General features: G+C 38.2%; 1 protein-coding gene across 1 annotated transcript in view; it reads right to left on the reverse strand.

The window, feature by feature from the left end:
• Positions 1 to 19,861, reverse strand: part of LOC136849652 (uncharacterized) — a 759,811-nt gene that overhangs the window by 82,555 nt on the left and 657,395 nt on the right. The window contains exons 13-14 of the mRNA XM_067122953.1: positions 1,510 to 1,713; positions 421 to 660 (exon numbers count right to left, since the gene is read on the reverse strand). Of these exons, the coding sequence (XP_066979054.1) occupies positions 421 to 660; positions 1,510 to 1,713 (444 nt within the window). The remainder of the gene's footprint in view (positions 1 to 420; positions 661 to 1,509; positions 1,714 to 19,861) is intronic.

Raw genomic sequence — 19,861 nt, forward strand, 5'->3', positions numbered from 1 at the left:
GGGCTGCAGCTTGGTTCAATGAGGTCATGATCCAACATATACTTTCCTCCTCTTTGACTATCTCTTTTTTGGGAGTTCAACTATCTGGGACATGTTTGATGGTAGACATCTGTATCAACATCATGTTCAGGACACCTGTCAGCTACAGATGTAGATCTGAAAGAGGTCTTTATATTCTCAGCAGGTTAATTAAAGAAAGAGGCCTTATTAGTGTCACAAATGCTTTGAAATTTGAGACTCAGATTTCTTGGAAATGTCAGAGGTATTGCAATCCCATGGGACTTATTGTTAATCTGTTGCCTGAAAAGGTTCACTTTCATATCCTCTACATCACTACATCTCGACATTCACTCGTCCATCTGTACCTTTATCCCTATCAATAAATGACAATCATGTATATGACAAATCTAGTCTTCTTGCCTTTTCGGGTCAATATAATCAAATAATTGACATCATTGATTTTCTTCAGTACCTTCAGAGACATGAAGAATTGTGCCTTCAATGGATTTCCCGGCACTGGAAGTAAAACCAACACTTTGTCACCTTCACTAAATTGTCTCTGACGAGTACCAACATCATAATTATTTTTCATTGTAGCCTGAGCCTCTAACAGGTGTTCTTGAGCAAAGGAACGTATTCTATAAAGCTTCTCCTGTAAACCTGAAAGGTAATCAACTATATTAATATTAGGATTATCACCCACCCAGGTTCCTTACACAGCATCCAGGGTCCGCCACTATGTCCAAAAATCCAACTGAAAGGGAGAAACCAGGACTCGTTGAGAGGTAGTATGGCAAACAACGCATCTGACAACTCCTTATCTAATCATTACCGATTCATAACAAAACTTTCAACACAGATTTCAGAGTCTGATGAGTCTCTCTACCCTGACATGACTCTCTGGATGATGGGAAGGCGTGCGTGATTAATCCCAGATCCAGACATTCTTTTTGAAATATTTACTGGTAAATTCGTGCAGTCGCTTTGAGAATAACCTTCAGGAAACCAAACCTGCATTGAAAAAAACCAGCAAACTATAAAATTTTCTCGCCCTTATACTCCGCCAGAAGGCATGCCAGGGAAGCGTGACATCCCTATCAATGATTGAATCTACTCGTACACCGGCAGCGTCCGCGATAAGGACCAACTACGTAATAACAACTTCCCTGAGCGGTTCTCCTAGGCGGGATCGAATAAGAGGAGCTTTAGGTACTTTCAAATTCGGCTTCCCCCGCGAGTTGACAAGTCTTACCAGGATAATACATGGCGTTCCGCGATCTCTCATACCAGACCAAAAGAAATACTCAGCCAATTTCTGAAAAGTTTTCCGTCTAAAGTGATAAACTAAATTATTTTCGCAGCCAAATATAACAGTTGCACGATATTTAGTGGGAACTAACAACTGTTCTTAACCTCTGTCTGATCGGCAAGAACTCCCACCAACCTGCTGATGCGTGCTTCAAACCCCTTCCTTAACGAATGCGGGTTTCGTTAAATCCTCATGGTCACCAAACACAATATTGGAAAACTCTTCGTACTGTTCTTTCTTGAACGCCTTCGCATCCCACGACACATCATTAAATACTAAATTAGGGCTACTACTACTACTACTACTACTACTTCCTGTCACAAAGTCAGTCCTTTGTCGATCAACTACCTCTAAATCCACATTAACATCCTCGAGATCAACCTCTCGGGCTCTTGCTCGAGAATCTGTAGAGCGGGTTAATTTCAGTCACAGACAAGTGAGAACACATCATTATCACTACCTAACGCTAAATCAATACCCAAAATTAGGTCAATACCAGGAACTGGCAACTGTCCACTATTGCCAGTTTAGCAGTTCCTTTGAAAATCTTTATTTCCAAATACACTTCCTCCAAGGGAAAAGATGAAAAAAAAAATCGAAAATCCTCCCAGGACAACAAACTCAGAATTAGAGAAAACAAACCTCCTTGGCGGAACCTTCTGATCGCTTGATTACGCGCCGCACCGGTGACCACGCCAAAATTTTAATTTGTATGTAAACACTTATCGCTATTAGTAGACACAGTTCCATCGATATATACTTCTCAAATTTTAGTCCTTTGTTTCCTTTCATTTTCAACTCTTGAAACGACCTAATTTTTCCTAAGTCACTAAATCTATGGGTTGAACGTTCCTCTCGAGGTCTCGCCTCCGTGCAAAACAATTAGATTTTACATGGCCAGGCTTGTTACAATAATAACACTTCACCTGGTTTGATACAGCCCCCTTCTCCTCATACAAATCCTTATTGGCAAATTTACTGTTCACAAAACTATGAGAATTCTCACTACTACTACCGTTTCTACGCCTACTGCTAAATCTACCACTATTATTATTGTCAGCAAATCGCCTCCCCGACGACTGGTTATCAAACACATAGTCTGAAGGAACTTCCCTTTGGCCATTATCATTCCTCAATGGTTCCTCCTTATCGTGAAGCGTATTCGCCGGAGGACACAGCCAATTCCTGAAGCGAATCAATTTTCAATTCCACTCCAGATGAACACGCATCCCATGACTCAAGTGCCTCTTAAACTCTTCGGCCAAAACAAGCTCCTTAAATTTCTCATACCCGTCAATCTCTTTTGACTTCAACCAGTCATCAAGGAATTGAGTTTTCTTTCTGGCAAACTCGACATACGTAACCCCCGAATCTTTTTTCAAGTTTCTGAACTTCTGCCTATAAGCCTCGGGGACCAAATCATATGCTTTCAAAATTATCGATTTAACAGAATCGTAATCTGATGACAAATCTTCATTTAAAAAGTATTATAGACTCTCTGAGCCTTCCTATCAGACGACACTGTACTTAAAGTTGTCCACATATCGCGACAATCGAGCTTTTAGCGATCGCTCAAATGGAAATAAATTCGTAGCATCCTCCTCGAAAATTGAGGAACGAGCTTAGACCGAAAAGTATATGCGTTAGCTTCCTCAGCTACACCTTTCAAATCGGGATTACTGCCACCACCACCACCTTGCTTTAAAACTATTTGGAGTTTAAGCTGCCTCCAGCTAAGTGAGCCGCTCCTTGGTCCTCTCCTCGGCTTGCAACTCCAAAGCCTTAATTTCTAACTCCTTTATGCGAGACCTGTTCACTTAATATTTCAATCTACTATCACCGCCAACCTCTAAACTCTCTTCAGCAGCTTCTACATCTGCATACTCCCCCTTCCTTACTTTCTTTTTCCATTTCTTCCTCTTTATATATCTCTAGCAGCCTTAACCACCTCAAATAGAGGTGTCCCTTTTTAACCTCTGTGGTTAAACCTAGATTCAAGAACTCCGCTACTAAGTGCTGGTCCCTCTTTTAACTCATTGCAAGTTACTTTCCCAATTTGGGTCAGAAAGGAAACTGAAAGCAGCTAACTCCTCGACTTCAAAATAATGCATGATTAACTACTAACTAGGGATCTAAGCCTAACAACTCAAATTAGTTCACTGATTTGAACACCTCTCCAAGAGTCCTCCTACTTAAGTCTGTGTTTGTCCAATGAAATATCCTGGCAAGGTCGCCAAAATTTGTTATGAACTCCTTTATTAATGCAAGAGCCACAGCAAATCTTCATTTATATTATGCAGATTCACTTCTCAGAATCAGTTGCCAAAATGAACAAGATTCGGACAAAAAAATAGCACAGATCTCAAGCCCAGAAGCGACTACTCAGTAGAGGGAAAACAAACAAAGAACAAAAAACTCAATAATTAATTTATTAAAAATAAGTAAACTTGAATATTACACAGGAACGTTCCCCGAAAAACTGATCTAGGGACAGGAAAACTCGCTCGCAAACAAAACCTCAGTCGCTACCGTCATTCTCCTAGCTAACTATCATATCCAGTAGAATAAGAAAGAACTAGGAGGAGGTAGAAAGCAACACTTGTTCAAGGCGAGATTTCAACTACCTCACGATAGGAAGAGGCATAAGAGAGAAAAAATATCCTTAAACCTAATATTTCCAATATATAATAAACAATAACAAGGAAACCATCACCGTTTCACTGAAGAAAATATATGAACATTAAATAGCTTATTTAGCTAAGTAAATCTGTCAAGTAAGGCAGGGTTTCACATCAAAAACACTCGAGGAGAAAAACACGGGGTGAGCGAGGATGATGGTCATGGCGATGACTATAAATCCAGTATGGCGGTATCGATATTAATATAACAAATAGCGAAGAATTATATAGGTAAATCTCACCCTTCTTCGAACTCAGAGGGCCTCCTGGCGACTCAGGAGATATGCATCACAGCACTCTCATGTGGCAAACAGGTTGACACAGCACAGCTCAAGGCAGAGTGCAGGCAGACCTCAACACTGCAACTCAGCACAGGATACTGTCGTAGGAGCGTGTTACGATATTCTCGGGTTCAAACCGGAAAGCAGAGATATGATAATATTCAGAGATCATGAGTGTATAAAAATATAGCAGGGTGAAAGCGAGATCTCCTCTCAGTGGAGTTAAATCAATCATTTGGTCGACGGGCAGAATCCCGTCGAATTAGGGAAGGCGGGAGAACAATAGGGAAACTATGAACCAGCAAAGACCGTGGAACAAACAGCACTCCGGCGTTGAATATGAAGGATAAAAACAAACGGGTGAAATACTACAATACCAAATGATAACACCTCAAGAGGGAGCTAAGAAAGCCCATCAGCTTTATAGGACTTTTAAGAAAGTGAACATTTACGTTAAAAATCAATGAAATAATTCAAGAGATTATGATAATATATATATATATATATATATATATATATATTTATTTATTTATTTATAAAATATATTAAACCCCCTGTATTCGTAGGGGATGCATACCGCACCCCTCCACGAATACTTAAAACCCCCTCTAAAAACACTTAGAACTGCTTATACCTGAGTATTTTAATAGTTTTATCATAAAAGTGCATTTACTCATGAAAATGTTATGAAAATAAAGTAATTAGGGAATAAATATTTCTCAGTGAAAAATACGGCGAATGGGCGAATTGTCCTTGAATAAAGGGTAGATACGTTCCACTGAGAAATCCGAGAATACGTGAGTCCGTGAATTGTGAAGGCAGCTAAAATACGGGGGTTTACTGTACATACATACATACATATATACATACATACATATATATATATATATATATATATATATATATATATATATATATATATATATATATATATATATATATATATATATATATATATATATATATATATATATATAAACATACACACACACACAGGCAGTCTTTAGGTAATGGCGGGCTCAGTTAATGGCGATCCAGTTTTATTGGGCTTGTCTGGCGATGAAAATCGGCAATTTCCGGCTCCGAAAATTGCTGATTTCACGTATCGTAACTGATCTTTTATACCTAACAGGCGTGATATTAAAATAGTTGTTTTTTAGGTTGCAGTGGCCTGAAAAATCGCTGATTTTTGGTTAGCGGCAATTTTCGGTTATCATCACACCCTCAGAACGGAACCCCTGCTGATAACTGGGGACTGCCTGTATATATAAAAGGAAAGGTTGCCATGAAAGCCCTTAGTTATAATAATGTTACTTTATTTCACACAGTTAAAGCAGGGGAAATAAATCACGACTGGTATGCATCCCAGCAAGGCAAATGCAACAATACAGTTAAACAAGCCTCACAATTAACTGGCTTTCAGAAAGAATGGTAATTTTACACAGTAATAACACTAATGGGAGCCAGTGGCTCGAGAGTACAAGATTTTACTATCTGGTAATCAGCTGCAGAGGCAGGTGTCTTGCAATGTTGAATTAATTGCCCCTCTAAGCAGATTCTCACAGGCAGGTTGGTGGCAGAGCAAGAGGGGAAGAAGATAACACCTTTCTGGAAGTAGATTTATTCTAAATAAGGCTTTGTGCATAAAGGATTCTCTCATTTGCAATAATCTAGCACAATGGAGGGATGATTACTTTTATGTCACTGAATTCTAAGGATTATTCCATCAATAGACTTAATTCATATGAGGAGCACACAAAAGAATAGCAATGGAATTTAACAAGGAAATTACTTTGGGAGATAAAATATATGGAAAGGGAAATGAGAGACGTAGTGAGAGGAAGAGTAAACGGGTATTCAGATGCTAATTTCAGGCTTACCAGGCAATCCAACTTGCAAAGTGAACTGTTTGCAAAGTAGCTAATGATGCACTGTGTCTTCAGTTAACACGTTGATGGGACGACTTGTCATCCGGGTCGCTTGTAACCTATATACCAGTGGTGGTAGAGAGCCAAAGTAAATAAGACCCACAGTTCGGGTCTTGACAGGACAGGCATCTTGTCTGCTTGGTGACTGAGCTGTGACTAACTGTTGACTGCTTTCTCCTTGGATGTTTTTCTGTCCACAACTTCAGAGGCGTAGGAACTGGCCTCTTTGAAGTTAGGAGTGCCCGACATTCCTGGAAGACAGTTGAGAACCAGCAAAAGCTGAGCACAGGGACATAGTTCTTATGATATTGGGAGATGATGATGGCTAATATTTATAACAGCTCCACTTTTAAGCAGACATTCCACTCCCTTTTGGGCGTGAAGGTCTGGCGTAGAAAAGGCCGCCAGTCTTGATTACTTTACTTCCCTCCCTTAATGGTTCTTGCCCATGCAAATGAGGATAAAGTAAGGTGATATACCTAACTTTTTAGTGGGTGAATGTTAGTTTGCTAGCTGACTTAAATTAATTTCCTTAACATTAACTCAAAAGTGTCTGCGAGTATTTAACTAGCTGTCTCTGACGACAGTCAAAATGCATTCCTAGCAAGTTTTAAATTTACAGTTGTACATTGTCATTAACATGACATATCGTCAGGCTGCTGCAGTACCAATTTAAGTGACAGTGATTTAACTACAATGCACTATTATTACAAATCACAAAAGTTCTTATGCTGTGCTATATACAAAATATTTAAAAGAACCTGCACCATGAGGTGTCAATGAATTCAACACAATGTATGAGTGGCTAGTACATATCCATCAGCTTGTGAGCTAGAGGGCAATTGTAGATCATTACATCTTATTTAACGTGGTAACAGAGCCCATGAGAGAGGTACCCAAGCAACCTTCTCTGGATTTTGGGGTGCCTGGTATAATCTACTAAATGGGCAATGTGCCAAGCATGCCCCAGGAGCTCAATAGCCCTAATATATGAGATAACACTCCTCTGTGTAGGTGCCAGGATCACTCTGTGATGGCAGGCACTGTGCCCCCATGGACAACAAGTGCCAAGGAGAGTTCGTGGCTTTAATAGGCAACTTGGACCTGTTCCACCCCTTTCTCCTCTTCTTCAGGTTCTACCCAGCACTGTCTCTGGGGAAAGACCAGGAGTGCCGTTGGGAGCGAAGTCAACCGCAGCCCTAGAGGCTACTTAAGTTGTATAAGTGAAATAATATATTTTCTTATATATGTTACCTGAAGGAATTTTTAGTTGATAATAAGTTCGTTGTCTCGTGGGCTCAACCACACAGCTGTGTTGGCCGTGTGGTTAAAATTCGCATCACTGTAGTCCTGAGTTCTTGTCTTCTGTGGTTCGAGCCCATGAGACAAGGAACTTATTATCAACTAAAAAATTCCCCTTCAGGTAACATATATGAAAATATATTATTCCCGAGGTAGAGTGAATTAGATATTAAAGGACGTTTGTAGCTTCATGCTTGTACATGAATCACGGCGATGTGATAAAATTATTCATATATATATATATATATATATATATATATATATATATATATATATATATATATATATATATATATATATATATATATATATATATATATATATATAAATATACAGTCATACCTCGAAATAACGCTTAGGTTAGGTTCCAGAGCCCCTCGTGCAAGGTGAATTTTCGCATAAGTTTGGCATGGTCTTTAAAAAAGGGATTTTGACAAAGGAAAAATCTATTTCTGAGGAAGGTCCCGTGTCACCCGGTGAAATTCCATTACAGCACGAATTTCTAGGTATAATATGCTAGATATACCAGAGAAAAAGAGCTTTCAGGAAAGCTGGGGTTACTACCCCGCCGAGCATCTTCTAGGAAGACGTCGGTATAACGAAGGGTGAGTGAAATACCACTACCACGAAACATACTCGAAAGATCTCTCCCTATCAAAACCCCGGAACAGAGCGGTGAGCCGTTACAGCCCCTACACTCAACACCCGCCAGGACGGCGACACCAGCGCCACCTACCTCATTCCATTTTCTAGCACGTGATAGCTATCTTTTGATTTTGTGTGCTCGTGCCCTTTTGTGGAATTTTCCCATCTTTCGTCATGACATCGAGCAGCTTTACTATCTCCAAGTTAAGTACTGTGTTATAGTGGGGTTTTTCGTTCTTTATTTGGCTGTTTTGGTCTCATTTTATATATAATATTGAGATCTTATTATGACGCCACGGCGTCCCCCGCCAGCCATGTCGACCACGAGGCGACCCCATCAGTTTCCTTCTGTTGGAGTTGTCTCATTGTCGTTATAGTTAATAATATATATTTTGCCCCATGGTTCTCCTCCTGGCGGGTTTCCTGCGGTGGCACCCCCCCTTTTTTGGTAATTTACATAAAATTGGCCTACCGGCCCTTTGAGGTGATGCCCCGTCCAGGTTCCCCCCCTCCAGGTTGGGTTCCCTTTTATTTTAGTCTGTATTAGGCTATTATTATTTTATTCTTGGCGATAGTGCTCTCAGTTCGTTTATATTTCATCTTTGCCTCCTCGTGGTGGCGGCAGCCTTAGATCTAACCGTTGCCTCGGGTAGGCTACGCACCCTATTGAGCACATTTTTTTATTTCATGTTTTTGTGTGATGGTTTTTAGTGGAGTAGGTTATTGCTTCCATCCCCTTGCCCTCGCGTGGAAGTCCATCAGGTTGAGGGAGTTTTAGTTGCTGTTTCCTCCGGGTCGTTTTTTGGTGGGCAGAGTGAGCCCCTTAGTTCTCTTCCTTCCTTTAGGGGAATAGAGTTCTTTGGATGTGTCTCCTCTAGGCTATTCGCCTTCTTGCCCCCTCTTCTCGTTCCCGGTTGGTTCTCGGCACAAAATTTCTCTCCTTGTTTGTTCCTCCCCCCCTCCGTACTCCTGCCCTTTTCCTAGCCTATACTAGGTTAGGTCCCTATTAGGCTGTGCCTAGGCAGGAGTCGGGCATCGAGGCTTGGTCGCTCCCCTTTCCTAGTAGTAGGCCACCCTCCTATCACAGTTCCCATAGACCCAGTTCATTCTTGGAGTGGTGTAGTGCAGTTGAGCGGGTTATATATTCGTGCTGTAATGGAATTTCACCGGCTGACACGGGACTGGACTCAGAAATGCTAATAAATGTTTATTTCCAGAGTTTAAGTACTAAATATGACCCTAATCATGCTCCCAAAGTATTAAGCTAACTTTTAAATGAACTAAAGTTAGTGTAATTTTATTTAAAATTTAGCTTATTACCCTTAAAAAGGAATACAGTAAATGGTTGACATAAAAATTGAGTACTGCACAGTTTCATAATAGAGCATTTACAGTAGGTGCGATACATTATACTAATGTTACCCCTAATTCATGGGATGCTGTTTTCTTTGTCACTTAGAGTAAAAGCCGTTTTTTTTGCGTCACTAGGCAAAACGTCACAGTCAACAAAAGTACAATTCCATAAAACATCGAAAACATGTACATAATGTTCGTGAGAAGGTAGTACAGTACAGGTAAAATTCAATCAATTTAAAATTATATACTGTACAGGTAATGACGTACAGTTGTAAACATATGTTTGCTAAACGAGAGTAGAGAGAGAGAGAGAGAGAGAGAGAGAGAGAGAGAGAGAGAGAGAGAGAGAGATACTGTAATAAAGTAACTGTACTGCTTTTGTATCGATTTATGTAAATATATAAATACAAATTTTCCATTCTGATTTTACACCTCATCATCATCCAGGTGCCATATCCCCAAGGACGTCGGCAATCATGGCTCGCCACTCCTCTCTATTTCCGGCTCTCTGCAGCAACTGAGCTGCAGACATTCTTCCTCCAGTCATTCTCACCAATCCATCCATATATTTTTGTCTAGGTCTTCCTCTTGGCCGACTTCCATTGATTTTACCAGTGAGAGAGAGATGTTCTAGTTCTTGTCTTCTCACTATGTGACCCACAAACCGCATTTGTCTACCTCTCACTGAAGCCAAAAGTTCTCTCTCAATGCCTACTCTCTCTAATACCTGCTCATTAGTTTTCCTTTCTGTCCATGATATTTTCAGCATCCTTCTCCAAAACCACATTTCTGCAGCCTCTCCTCATTTGCCTTCCTCAAGGTCCAAGTTTCACAGCCATACAACAATACAGACCAAACAAAACATTTCACAAATCTGCTCCTAAGATTCATCGATATTTTTGAGTTGGTGACTAATTTTTTTATCTTACCAAATGCATCTTTTGCCATGGATATTCTCTTCCTGATCTCTTTTCGCATTTTCCATCACTTGTGACAGTGCATCCTAAATAATTAAAACTATCGGTTTGTTTAACTGTTTCAGCATTAATTCTTATATCTGTTCTTGGGGATTTCATCTTTGGAGATAACCATAACTTCTGTTTTTTAATATTTATTGACAGACCTCTTTCTCTGCTTGACTCGTGTAAAGTACTGACTAAAGCTTGAAGTTTATCATGAGAGTCTGCAACAAGTGCTGTATCATCAGCATATCTGATATTATTAATATTGACTCCTCCAACCTTAATTTCTTCCATATCTCTGAGATCTCTCATTATCATTTCACTATATAAATTGAAGAGATCAGGTGATAACACACAACCCTGTCTTACACCTCTCTTGATGTGCCGAGTCTCTGATTCGTCATTTTCTACTTTCACTGATGCCTCTTGATTGCAATATAAATTCTTTATCAATCTTAGATCTTTAGATTTTACACCTAAAAACACGAAAACTTAAAAATTACTCACACTTTCTACAGGGGTATTATCTTTGAAAAATGCAGGGTATCACATCTTGTAAAAGTACACCAACTGAACGTGCTGTAATTACATGCACATACAGATTGCACCAGAGTAATTTTCAAAGAATGACACTTATACAACTCTTAGTTACATCTCTGATATTACATTAAAGAATTCATTTTATCAAATGAGCGCGACTGAACAACCTCATCTCAAGGTCATGTAAAGTCCCTGTGACAAAGACTTTGCAAATGGACATAATACTTGTATGATATTTATGTACAGAAATATAAATATAAATTTTCCATATCGATTTTACAGTTAAAAGCACGAAAACTTATAAATGTACTTCAAACATTAAACAAGCATTTTCTGCAGGGGTATCATCTTTGAAAAGTGTAGTAACTTTGCAAATGGGTATCACATCTTGTAAAAGTACACTAAGTGAATGTGCTGAAATGACCTTTGCATCATATTTATGCATGTACAAAAATAAAAATAATACATTTTCGATACAGACTGTACACATGAAAGCATGAAATGCGTTTTCATAGATTTTTACACATGAAAGCATGAAATGCATTTTTCATAGAGATTTTGCACATTAAAACATCAAATGCATTTTTCATACAGATTTTACACATAGAAGCATGAAATGCATTTTTCATACAGATTTTACACATAAAAGAATGAAATGCATTTTTCATACAGATTTTACACATAAAAGCATGAAAACTTGTAAATTACTTAAAAAATTAAACACCCACTTCTGCAGGGTTTCTCGAGAATTTCGTATGTCTGTGAAAAAATCGTATGCCCATTAGTTAGGTTCCAGTGAAAGTTCGTGTGTGTGGAATTAGGCAACTCGAATCATGTAAGATCGAAGTATTTTGTATATGTATATATATATATATATATATATATATATATATATATATATATATATATATATATATATATATATACACACACACACATCATATACAGTATATGTATACATTTTTATAAATATTCTGCTGTTCGCCCTCTCTGCATCATTTAGTAAAAATATCAGCTAACAAAGACAGGAAGGCATTTTCATCTGTGCTAAGGGAGGCTGTGTTTTCCAGAAAATAATGTCTTTAGCAGGTATAGTTAGCATTAGGGACCTAACCCACAGAGAGGGTTTTCACCAAGTCACCTCTAGTGAAGGTGGTCTTAAGCTTCCTTTTTCCTTATTCTATGTTCGGCGATGTTTTGTCAAATTTTCAGACTGCCCAAGGCATAGGCATACTGACGCTACAGCAATATTTGTTGTGGGATCTTTCGTTAATTTGTCATAGGTCTCCGCATCGTTTAGAAGTTTTTGAACTTTATTGATGTATGTCTCCTTGTCTAAGAGAACTATTTTTCCGTCTTTGTCAGATTCAAGAACTTCTAAACGATGCGGAGACCTATGACAAATTAACGAAAGATCCCACAACAAATATTGCTGCTCAATTTAACAAATCAGTCAGAACCATAGGGGGCAATAAAAAAGACATAGAATTACTAGAGACATTCAAGGTAATCAACCCCTCTCTTCCCTATTTTTACAGCCTCCCAAAAACACATAAAGATGGGATTCCTTTACGCCCCATAATATCTAGCAGGGGCTCTTTCATGTACAAATTATCAAAATGGCTCGCAGACTTGTTATCACCCTTTCTAGGAATTTTCTCATCCTCCTGGACTCAAACATGCAGAGGATTTCATACAAAAATTTAATAGTTTAAACATCCTCAAACAACATCAAATTGCTCAGCCTAGACTCTTAGTCATTATTTACTAAAGTCCCGATTGCCGTAATATTGTTGTCTTTCTTAGAGAGGAAGTTACAACCATATGAAGACCATTTTCCTCTTGGCATAGATAAAACTTTAAAACTTATCAACCTCTGTGTAACTAACAACGTGTTTTCTTTCAATGGTAATTTTACAAACAAAAATTTGGCTGTAGCATGGAAGTCCCCTATCACCCCTTCTAGCAAACTTGTACATGGAATATTTCTGAAATAGAACTTTTGTCGTCTATCAAACCCCATAATATGATCTGGCTTAGATACTGGAGATGATATCTTTACTTTCTGGGACAATAGCTGGGGTTTTTTAATGAATTTTTAATAGGCTAAATTTTGCTAGTTCCCACCATAAAATTTAAAACAGAATGGGAAAAGGACGGAAAACTGCCGTTCCTAGATGTACTGATCATAAGAAAACAGAAGAGATATGCAAATACAGTATATCGAAAACCCACCTTCGCTGTTTCCTACATTCATTTCTTAAGCTACCATAACGTCTCCATTTAAAAATCATGGTAGGGTGCAACTTATTCCTCAGAGGACTTAGGATATGTTCAAATGAGTACCTGGATAAAGAATTTAACACGATCCACCAACACCTAACGCAACTGCTATATCCACCACACATTATCGAGAGGGCTATTAACAAAGCGAATAAAATATACAATAGAGGTCCCACTCACAACAGACAAATAGATTTCAACAACAAAATAAAGCTTGAATTACAATGAAAACATCCAAAAGTTGGCCACCGAACAACTCAGGTCTAACAACCTTTCATTTTCCATTATCCCAAATCCATCGTTAGGAGAGGCTCATTAAGTAAGATTAAATAACAAAAGGGAAGAAGCCGGAGTTTACAAGATACCGTGTAGCAATTGTCATGACATCTACGTGGGCAAGACAGGTAGATCGCTCGCAAAGAATAACAGAGCACAAAAGATCAGTACGTTACGCTTCGGAGAGTTCGGGAATTGGTCCCTACATATCAGAAATACAGGGCATGTCATTAACTGGAGTGGGGCAGAATTGGTTTTCAAGAGTAGCAGTTAAAAAGAAAGATGCTGGAATCTGCTATCATCAATCAAACCAACAATATGAACCTGTCAGGAGGACATTGGAAATCGTGTGACATTGACACCTTAATCCTCAACCCCTCCTGAAGAAGATGACCCAAGAAACGCCGACCGCCAGATCCATCGCCAAACGGAGCTAATGAGGCCAAAAACCACTAGGGAATTTGGTCATTCTCCTCCTTCTTAAGAAACGCCACCTCCATAACATCGGAGGCCTAAGGCCACATTTATGTTTTTGTATATATACCATTGTAACTTTCCACCTGTCCATATTCTACCAGTGAACAGGGGCACAGAAGCAAGTGCCTGAAATATATGGTTTCAACATTTAAATAGTGTTTTATGGGCCTTCTTATATTCATATTACACTGTAGTATTACAGGGAAAGACATTCATTATATATATATATATATATATATATATATATATATATATATATATATATATATATATATATATATATATATAAATATATATATATATATATTACTAAAAGCACCTCATTCAAACTAGATGGTATCTAATGGAGTTTTATTCAAAAGTTACAAGCTTTCTTGGACAAACAGTCCACATTATCAAGTATCCGCCATCCAGTTTGAATGAGGTCCTTTTAGTAATTCTAAATTCTACTAATGCACAGAACAATTGTGTATGTGATAAAGTTAATAATTATATATATAAATAATTATATATATATCAAAAAGTGATCTATATATATATATATAACAGTAGAACCAGTCCGGTCCTTGGTAGCACTAGAACTCGACATAATCGTTTTTTTCATCTAAATGTTGAGTAAATTTTTATGTCGGATTTAACAACAAACCGAATCCGATGAATCATATGATGTTTGTAGACAAAAATTTCGGCAATGCCGCTAGTTGGCGTTGTTGGTGGGTTCTTCCCATGCATATTTAAAAGCATTTAAAGCCCACACATGCTGCTGCTGCTGTTGTTTGGAGAAGTATACCTTGTACAGGTATATATAATTTTTTTGGCTTTTTGCACTGAATTTTCATCCAATCATGGGTCCCAATATGTTAGGGAATCATATTTACTGAAAGATGTTTTACAGTGATTTTGTACACTATTCCAGTAGACTCTGTATGATATTTACCATAAATACTGAACGTTTATGTAATTAGTACCCCGATACACCACAGGGTGGCACTGTGATTTGTTAACATCTGCCACAATCTGCCAAGTTCCGACGTAATTTAGGAAATTTTTCTTAATTTTATGATAACAGACATACAGTAATTCGGCTTATGAATACTGTATTATTAATTTAATGTGATAATCAGGCTTGTTTTTCAATGTTATCATTATTAACAACAGTTTTCGTGTGTACCCGTTACAGTACATTCTGGTAGTGCCTATAGGCAACCTAAAGCCTATGGGCTTTGATTTTTCTATCATCGGTAATATGGCCTCATTGGAATAGGCCAATTTTTTTGATACAGTGTGCATTGAAAAATGTAAAATGTGCTTCTGATATGATAGGTTATTCAACTCTGAACTTATTTAATTGTAATATGTGTAATGTTTTGTATAAAAAGGTAAGGTTGGGGTAATGACTGGTGGTCAGGAATTGATTAATCCATTTTCAGTTATTTCTTATGGGAGAAATTAACTCAGATTTGACAAAATCGAATCTCGACGCTTCTTCTGGAACAAATTAGCATAGGTGGGTTCTTTGATTTTTTTATACATATATATATCTATATATATATATATATATATATATATATATATATATATATATATATATATATACAGTGAATTTTTTTTTTTCATTTAAGGTTCGACTATCGCTGAACCCACGACTTATCGGATTTTTCCATTACGTATGTATATTATAAGAGAAAATATATAGCGGATTTTCCGGAAATTTCAAAAATAGTCGCGATATATGAAGACCCAAATATTTCATTAATTCCATTAATAATTATTAATATCTGCTAGTACTGTTGGTTCATTGCATTATGACATATAATTCAGTACAAAATGAAATTAAACAAAAGAGAATGTGATCATCACGATAATTCATTATAGTACTAGTAAAAATTAAACTGAACATGAAACGCTAATCAGATGCAGTCTGACATTGTCATATTTGAATGGTGTAAGGCTGCTGATGGCAACATATATACTAATTATAAAATACAAATGTAATGAATGTGCATCTTTTCCATGAATCTTTTGTACTGCATCCAATAATATTGTTTGTTGCAAAAATCACATCTCGAATAAACCTATACTACTACAACAAAAAAGCATAAAATAGCGTAAAGTATATTTGAATTTGAAACTAGCATGTAAGATGGGCTGTGATTGGTTCCATTGGTGATAGATGACGAATCAGCTCCCAAGTTTTGTAACCTCGCCTGTGATTGGTGTTTTGACCGTTTTCTCCGACCCGCAGCTAGCTTGATTGAATCTGACCCTAGCATCTTTCTGCCACTTGTTTCCCGCTCTCTCGGTAGATAGATGCTGTTTACATTACCAGTGCTGTGTGTGACAGTGTGTGTTTGAAGTTGAACTTTTTTTTTAACTTTGTTTAATTTATACAATGGCTCCCAAGCATTCTGCTTCTGCTAAGGCTGGTACTGAGCCTAAACGCCAACGGAAAATGATGATTTATTGCTGAGAAGGTGACACTTTTCGATATGTTGAAGGAAGGGAGAAGTTACGCGCCGTGGCCCGCCATTTTGGAGTGAACGAATCCACTGTTCGCTACATTAAGAAGGATGAGAAGATTAGGAAGACGGCTGCCATCACCTTTAGCAAGTCAGCAAAGCGAGTTTTTCAAAAATTCGTAATAAAACGAAATATCCGTATGGAAGGTGCTTTGTCAATCTGGATTGCCGACTGCCGGAAGAAGAAAATAGCCTTGGATATGAACACCATCCGAAACCAAGGCTTTGAGGTTGTATGAGAATTTCGCGGCAAAGGAACCTCAAGATGATGGCGACCACGCTGAAGAAGAAGAGGAAGATTTACGAAGATGATGTAGATGAACCTCAAGCAGGGACATCCACTGATTCCCAGCCTCAGACACGATTTTACCGCCAGCAAAGGATGGTTCGGCAAGTTTCAGAAACGCTCGCCTGAAAAGCGTTTCCCTGCATGGCAAAAGGCTGCTTCTGCTGACACGGTCGCAGCTGAAACTTACGCGAATGAGACGTTCAAGAATATTATCGCTGAAGGTGGATACAAGCCCGAACAAGTCTTTAATATGGACGAGATGAGTTTGTTTTGGAAGAGAATGCCATCATGAACTTTCCTGTTCAAAGAAGAAGCCAAAGCCTCTGGCTTTAAAGCATTCAAAGATCGTGTTACCCTCGTGATGTGTGGCAATTTGCGGGATTTTTGCTAAAGCCAGGGCTTATTTATAAGTCGAAAAACCTCGTGCTTTGAAAAATAAAAATAAGAATCTCCTTCCCGTGTATTGGATGCATAATCCAAAAGCATGGATTACGAAGATGTTGACCTCCAACTGGTTCCACCAGTGTTTTATCCCACAAGTCAGTAAATATCTCTTAGAGAAGGGCTTGCCATTTAAGATCCTTCTCCTGTTGGATAACGCTGGTGGACACGTGATTGATCTTTTCGCATGAGGGCATTCAGGTTGAGTTCCTGCCACCCAACACAACGCCCTTAATTCAACCGATGGACCAGGGGTTATCAGGGCGTTCACCATACACGAAGAATACCTTGGCGGACCTCGGCAATGTGGATGCCGCCCAAGAAGATGAGGATGAAACATTCAATTTGAAGGCATACTGGTTTTAGTACACAATTGCCACGTGCCTTCAGAACATCCAGAAGGCACTGCAAGAAATGAAACCTGCTACCGTTAACGTGGTTTGAGCTGGAGGAAGTTGTGGTCCGAGATTGTTTACGACGAGTTGATTTACTATATGCCGAGATTCAACACTCTGCAGTCTGGAAATCTGTGCAGTTGGCTAATATAATTGGAGGTGACGGGTTTGGCGACATGACGACGGAAGACGTTGACGAAGTTGTTGGACTGCCATTCCCAGCCACTAACTGGAAAAGACCTCAAAGACCTGACAAAATCAGCCAGTGAGGAAGAAAATGAACCACAGGAAGAGACCCAAGAAGTTGTCGAAGAAACAGGCTTAACATTAGAACGCTTGCCAAGCTCTGCAACCTAGCGAAGGAGCTGAAAGAATTGTCACAAGAATGGAACGAGGATATGGTTCGTTCTCTGCAGTTCTGCAACAAAATCGATGAAGACATGACTAATTTACAGGATGCTCTTCGATCGAAAAAAAGAAGCAGCGGCAGCAACTTCCAATCACAATGTTCTTCCAGCCTCGCAAAAAGAGCCAGTTCCTCCTGCTACTATGCCTTCGGAAGAAATTGAAGAAGTGTCCCAGGAAGAAGTTGAAGAGGTGTCCCAGGAAAAGACACCTCAGTCTGAAGAGACCCAAATACAATCATTGGCTGCACAGTAGAAGACATCATCAGCTTCATCATCATCATTTCTACTGTGCAGCAAATTCATCGCCATCATCATTCAAGTTTTTCTTCAACTTCTTTCATGGTGGGTACAGTAACAATCTTTATTTCTTTATATACTTTAATATTCTAACATTTTAATATTAGTACCTGTTTTAGATTAGGATACTGTACATGCATTAAGTGTTCTGTACATTAAAGGGTGGTTTGTTAACAGTACATACGAGGAGGGCTTTATTGTAACTTCCAACTCTATCGGTGAGTAAAATACTGTATAAATTGTACAGTATGCACATAACAATCTTTCTAATTTTTTATGTTCACTTACTGTTTTATTGCTTATCATTTGTGCCTGTGTACTGTATGATAATTATTGTAGATATCTGTACATTACTGGAAAGGGTGGTTTGTTAACAGTACTATGTAAAGGAGGGTTTTAAAAGTCTGAATACATGTTAAATAAATACTGTAAATATGGTGTCCCTACTGAATATGGATCTTCAGCTATAGATAGTTCTGGAACCTATCTACCATGATAAAGAGAGTTCACTGTATATATATACAGTAGAACCTCGGTCTTCGACGTAATCCGTTCCAGAAGAAGTGTCGAGATTCGATTTTGTCGAATTCTGAGTTAATTTCTCCCATAAGAAATAATTGAAAATGGATTAATCCATTCCTGACCACCAGTCATTACCCCAACCTTGCCTTTTTATACAAAACATTACACAAATTACAATTAAATAAGTTCAGAGTTGAATAACTTACTGTATCAGAAGCACTTTTTACATTTTTCAATGCATGCTGTATAAAAAAAATTAGCCTATGACCAATGCGGCCATATTACCGATGATAGACCGAGCACCATAGGCTAGGCTAGGTAGCCTATAGACACTACCAGAATGTACTGCAATGGGTACACATGAAAACTGTTGTTAATAATGATAACACTGAAAAGAAGCCAGTTTATCACATTAAATTAATAAAAGTATTTATAAGCCGAATTACTGTATGTCTGTTATCATAAACTTAAGAAAAATTTCTAAGTTCTGAACTAGGCAGCTTATTGTGGCAGATGTAAACAAACCACAGTGCCACCCGGTGGTGTATCGCAGTACTGTTTACATAAACATTCAATATTTATGGTAATTTCATACAGAGTCTACTGGAATAGTGTAATCACTGTAAAACATCCTTCAGTAAATATTTACTGAAAGATGTTTTACAGTGATTTTGTACACTATTACAGTAGACTCTGTATGAAATTTACCATAAATATTGAATGTTTATGTAATTAGTACCGTGATACACCACCAAAGTGGCACTGTGGTTTGTTTACATCTGCCACAAGCTGCCAAGTTCCGACGAATTTAGAAATTTTTCTTAATTTTATGATAACAGACATACAGTAATTCGCTTATAAATACTGTATTATTAATTTAATGTGACAATCTGGCTTGTTTTTCAACAGCAGCAGCAGCAGCATGTGTGGGCTTTAAATGCTTTTAAATAAGCA

The sequence above is a fragment of the Macrobrachium rosenbergii genome, chromosome 21 (genome assembly GCF_040412425.1).
Source record: "Macrobrachium rosenbergii isolate ZJJX-2024 chromosome 21, ASM4041242v1, whole genome shotgun sequence".
NCBI classification, from domain to species: domain Eukaryota; kingdom Metazoa; phylum Arthropoda; class Malacostraca; order Decapoda; family Palaemonidae; genus Macrobrachium; species Macrobrachium rosenbergii.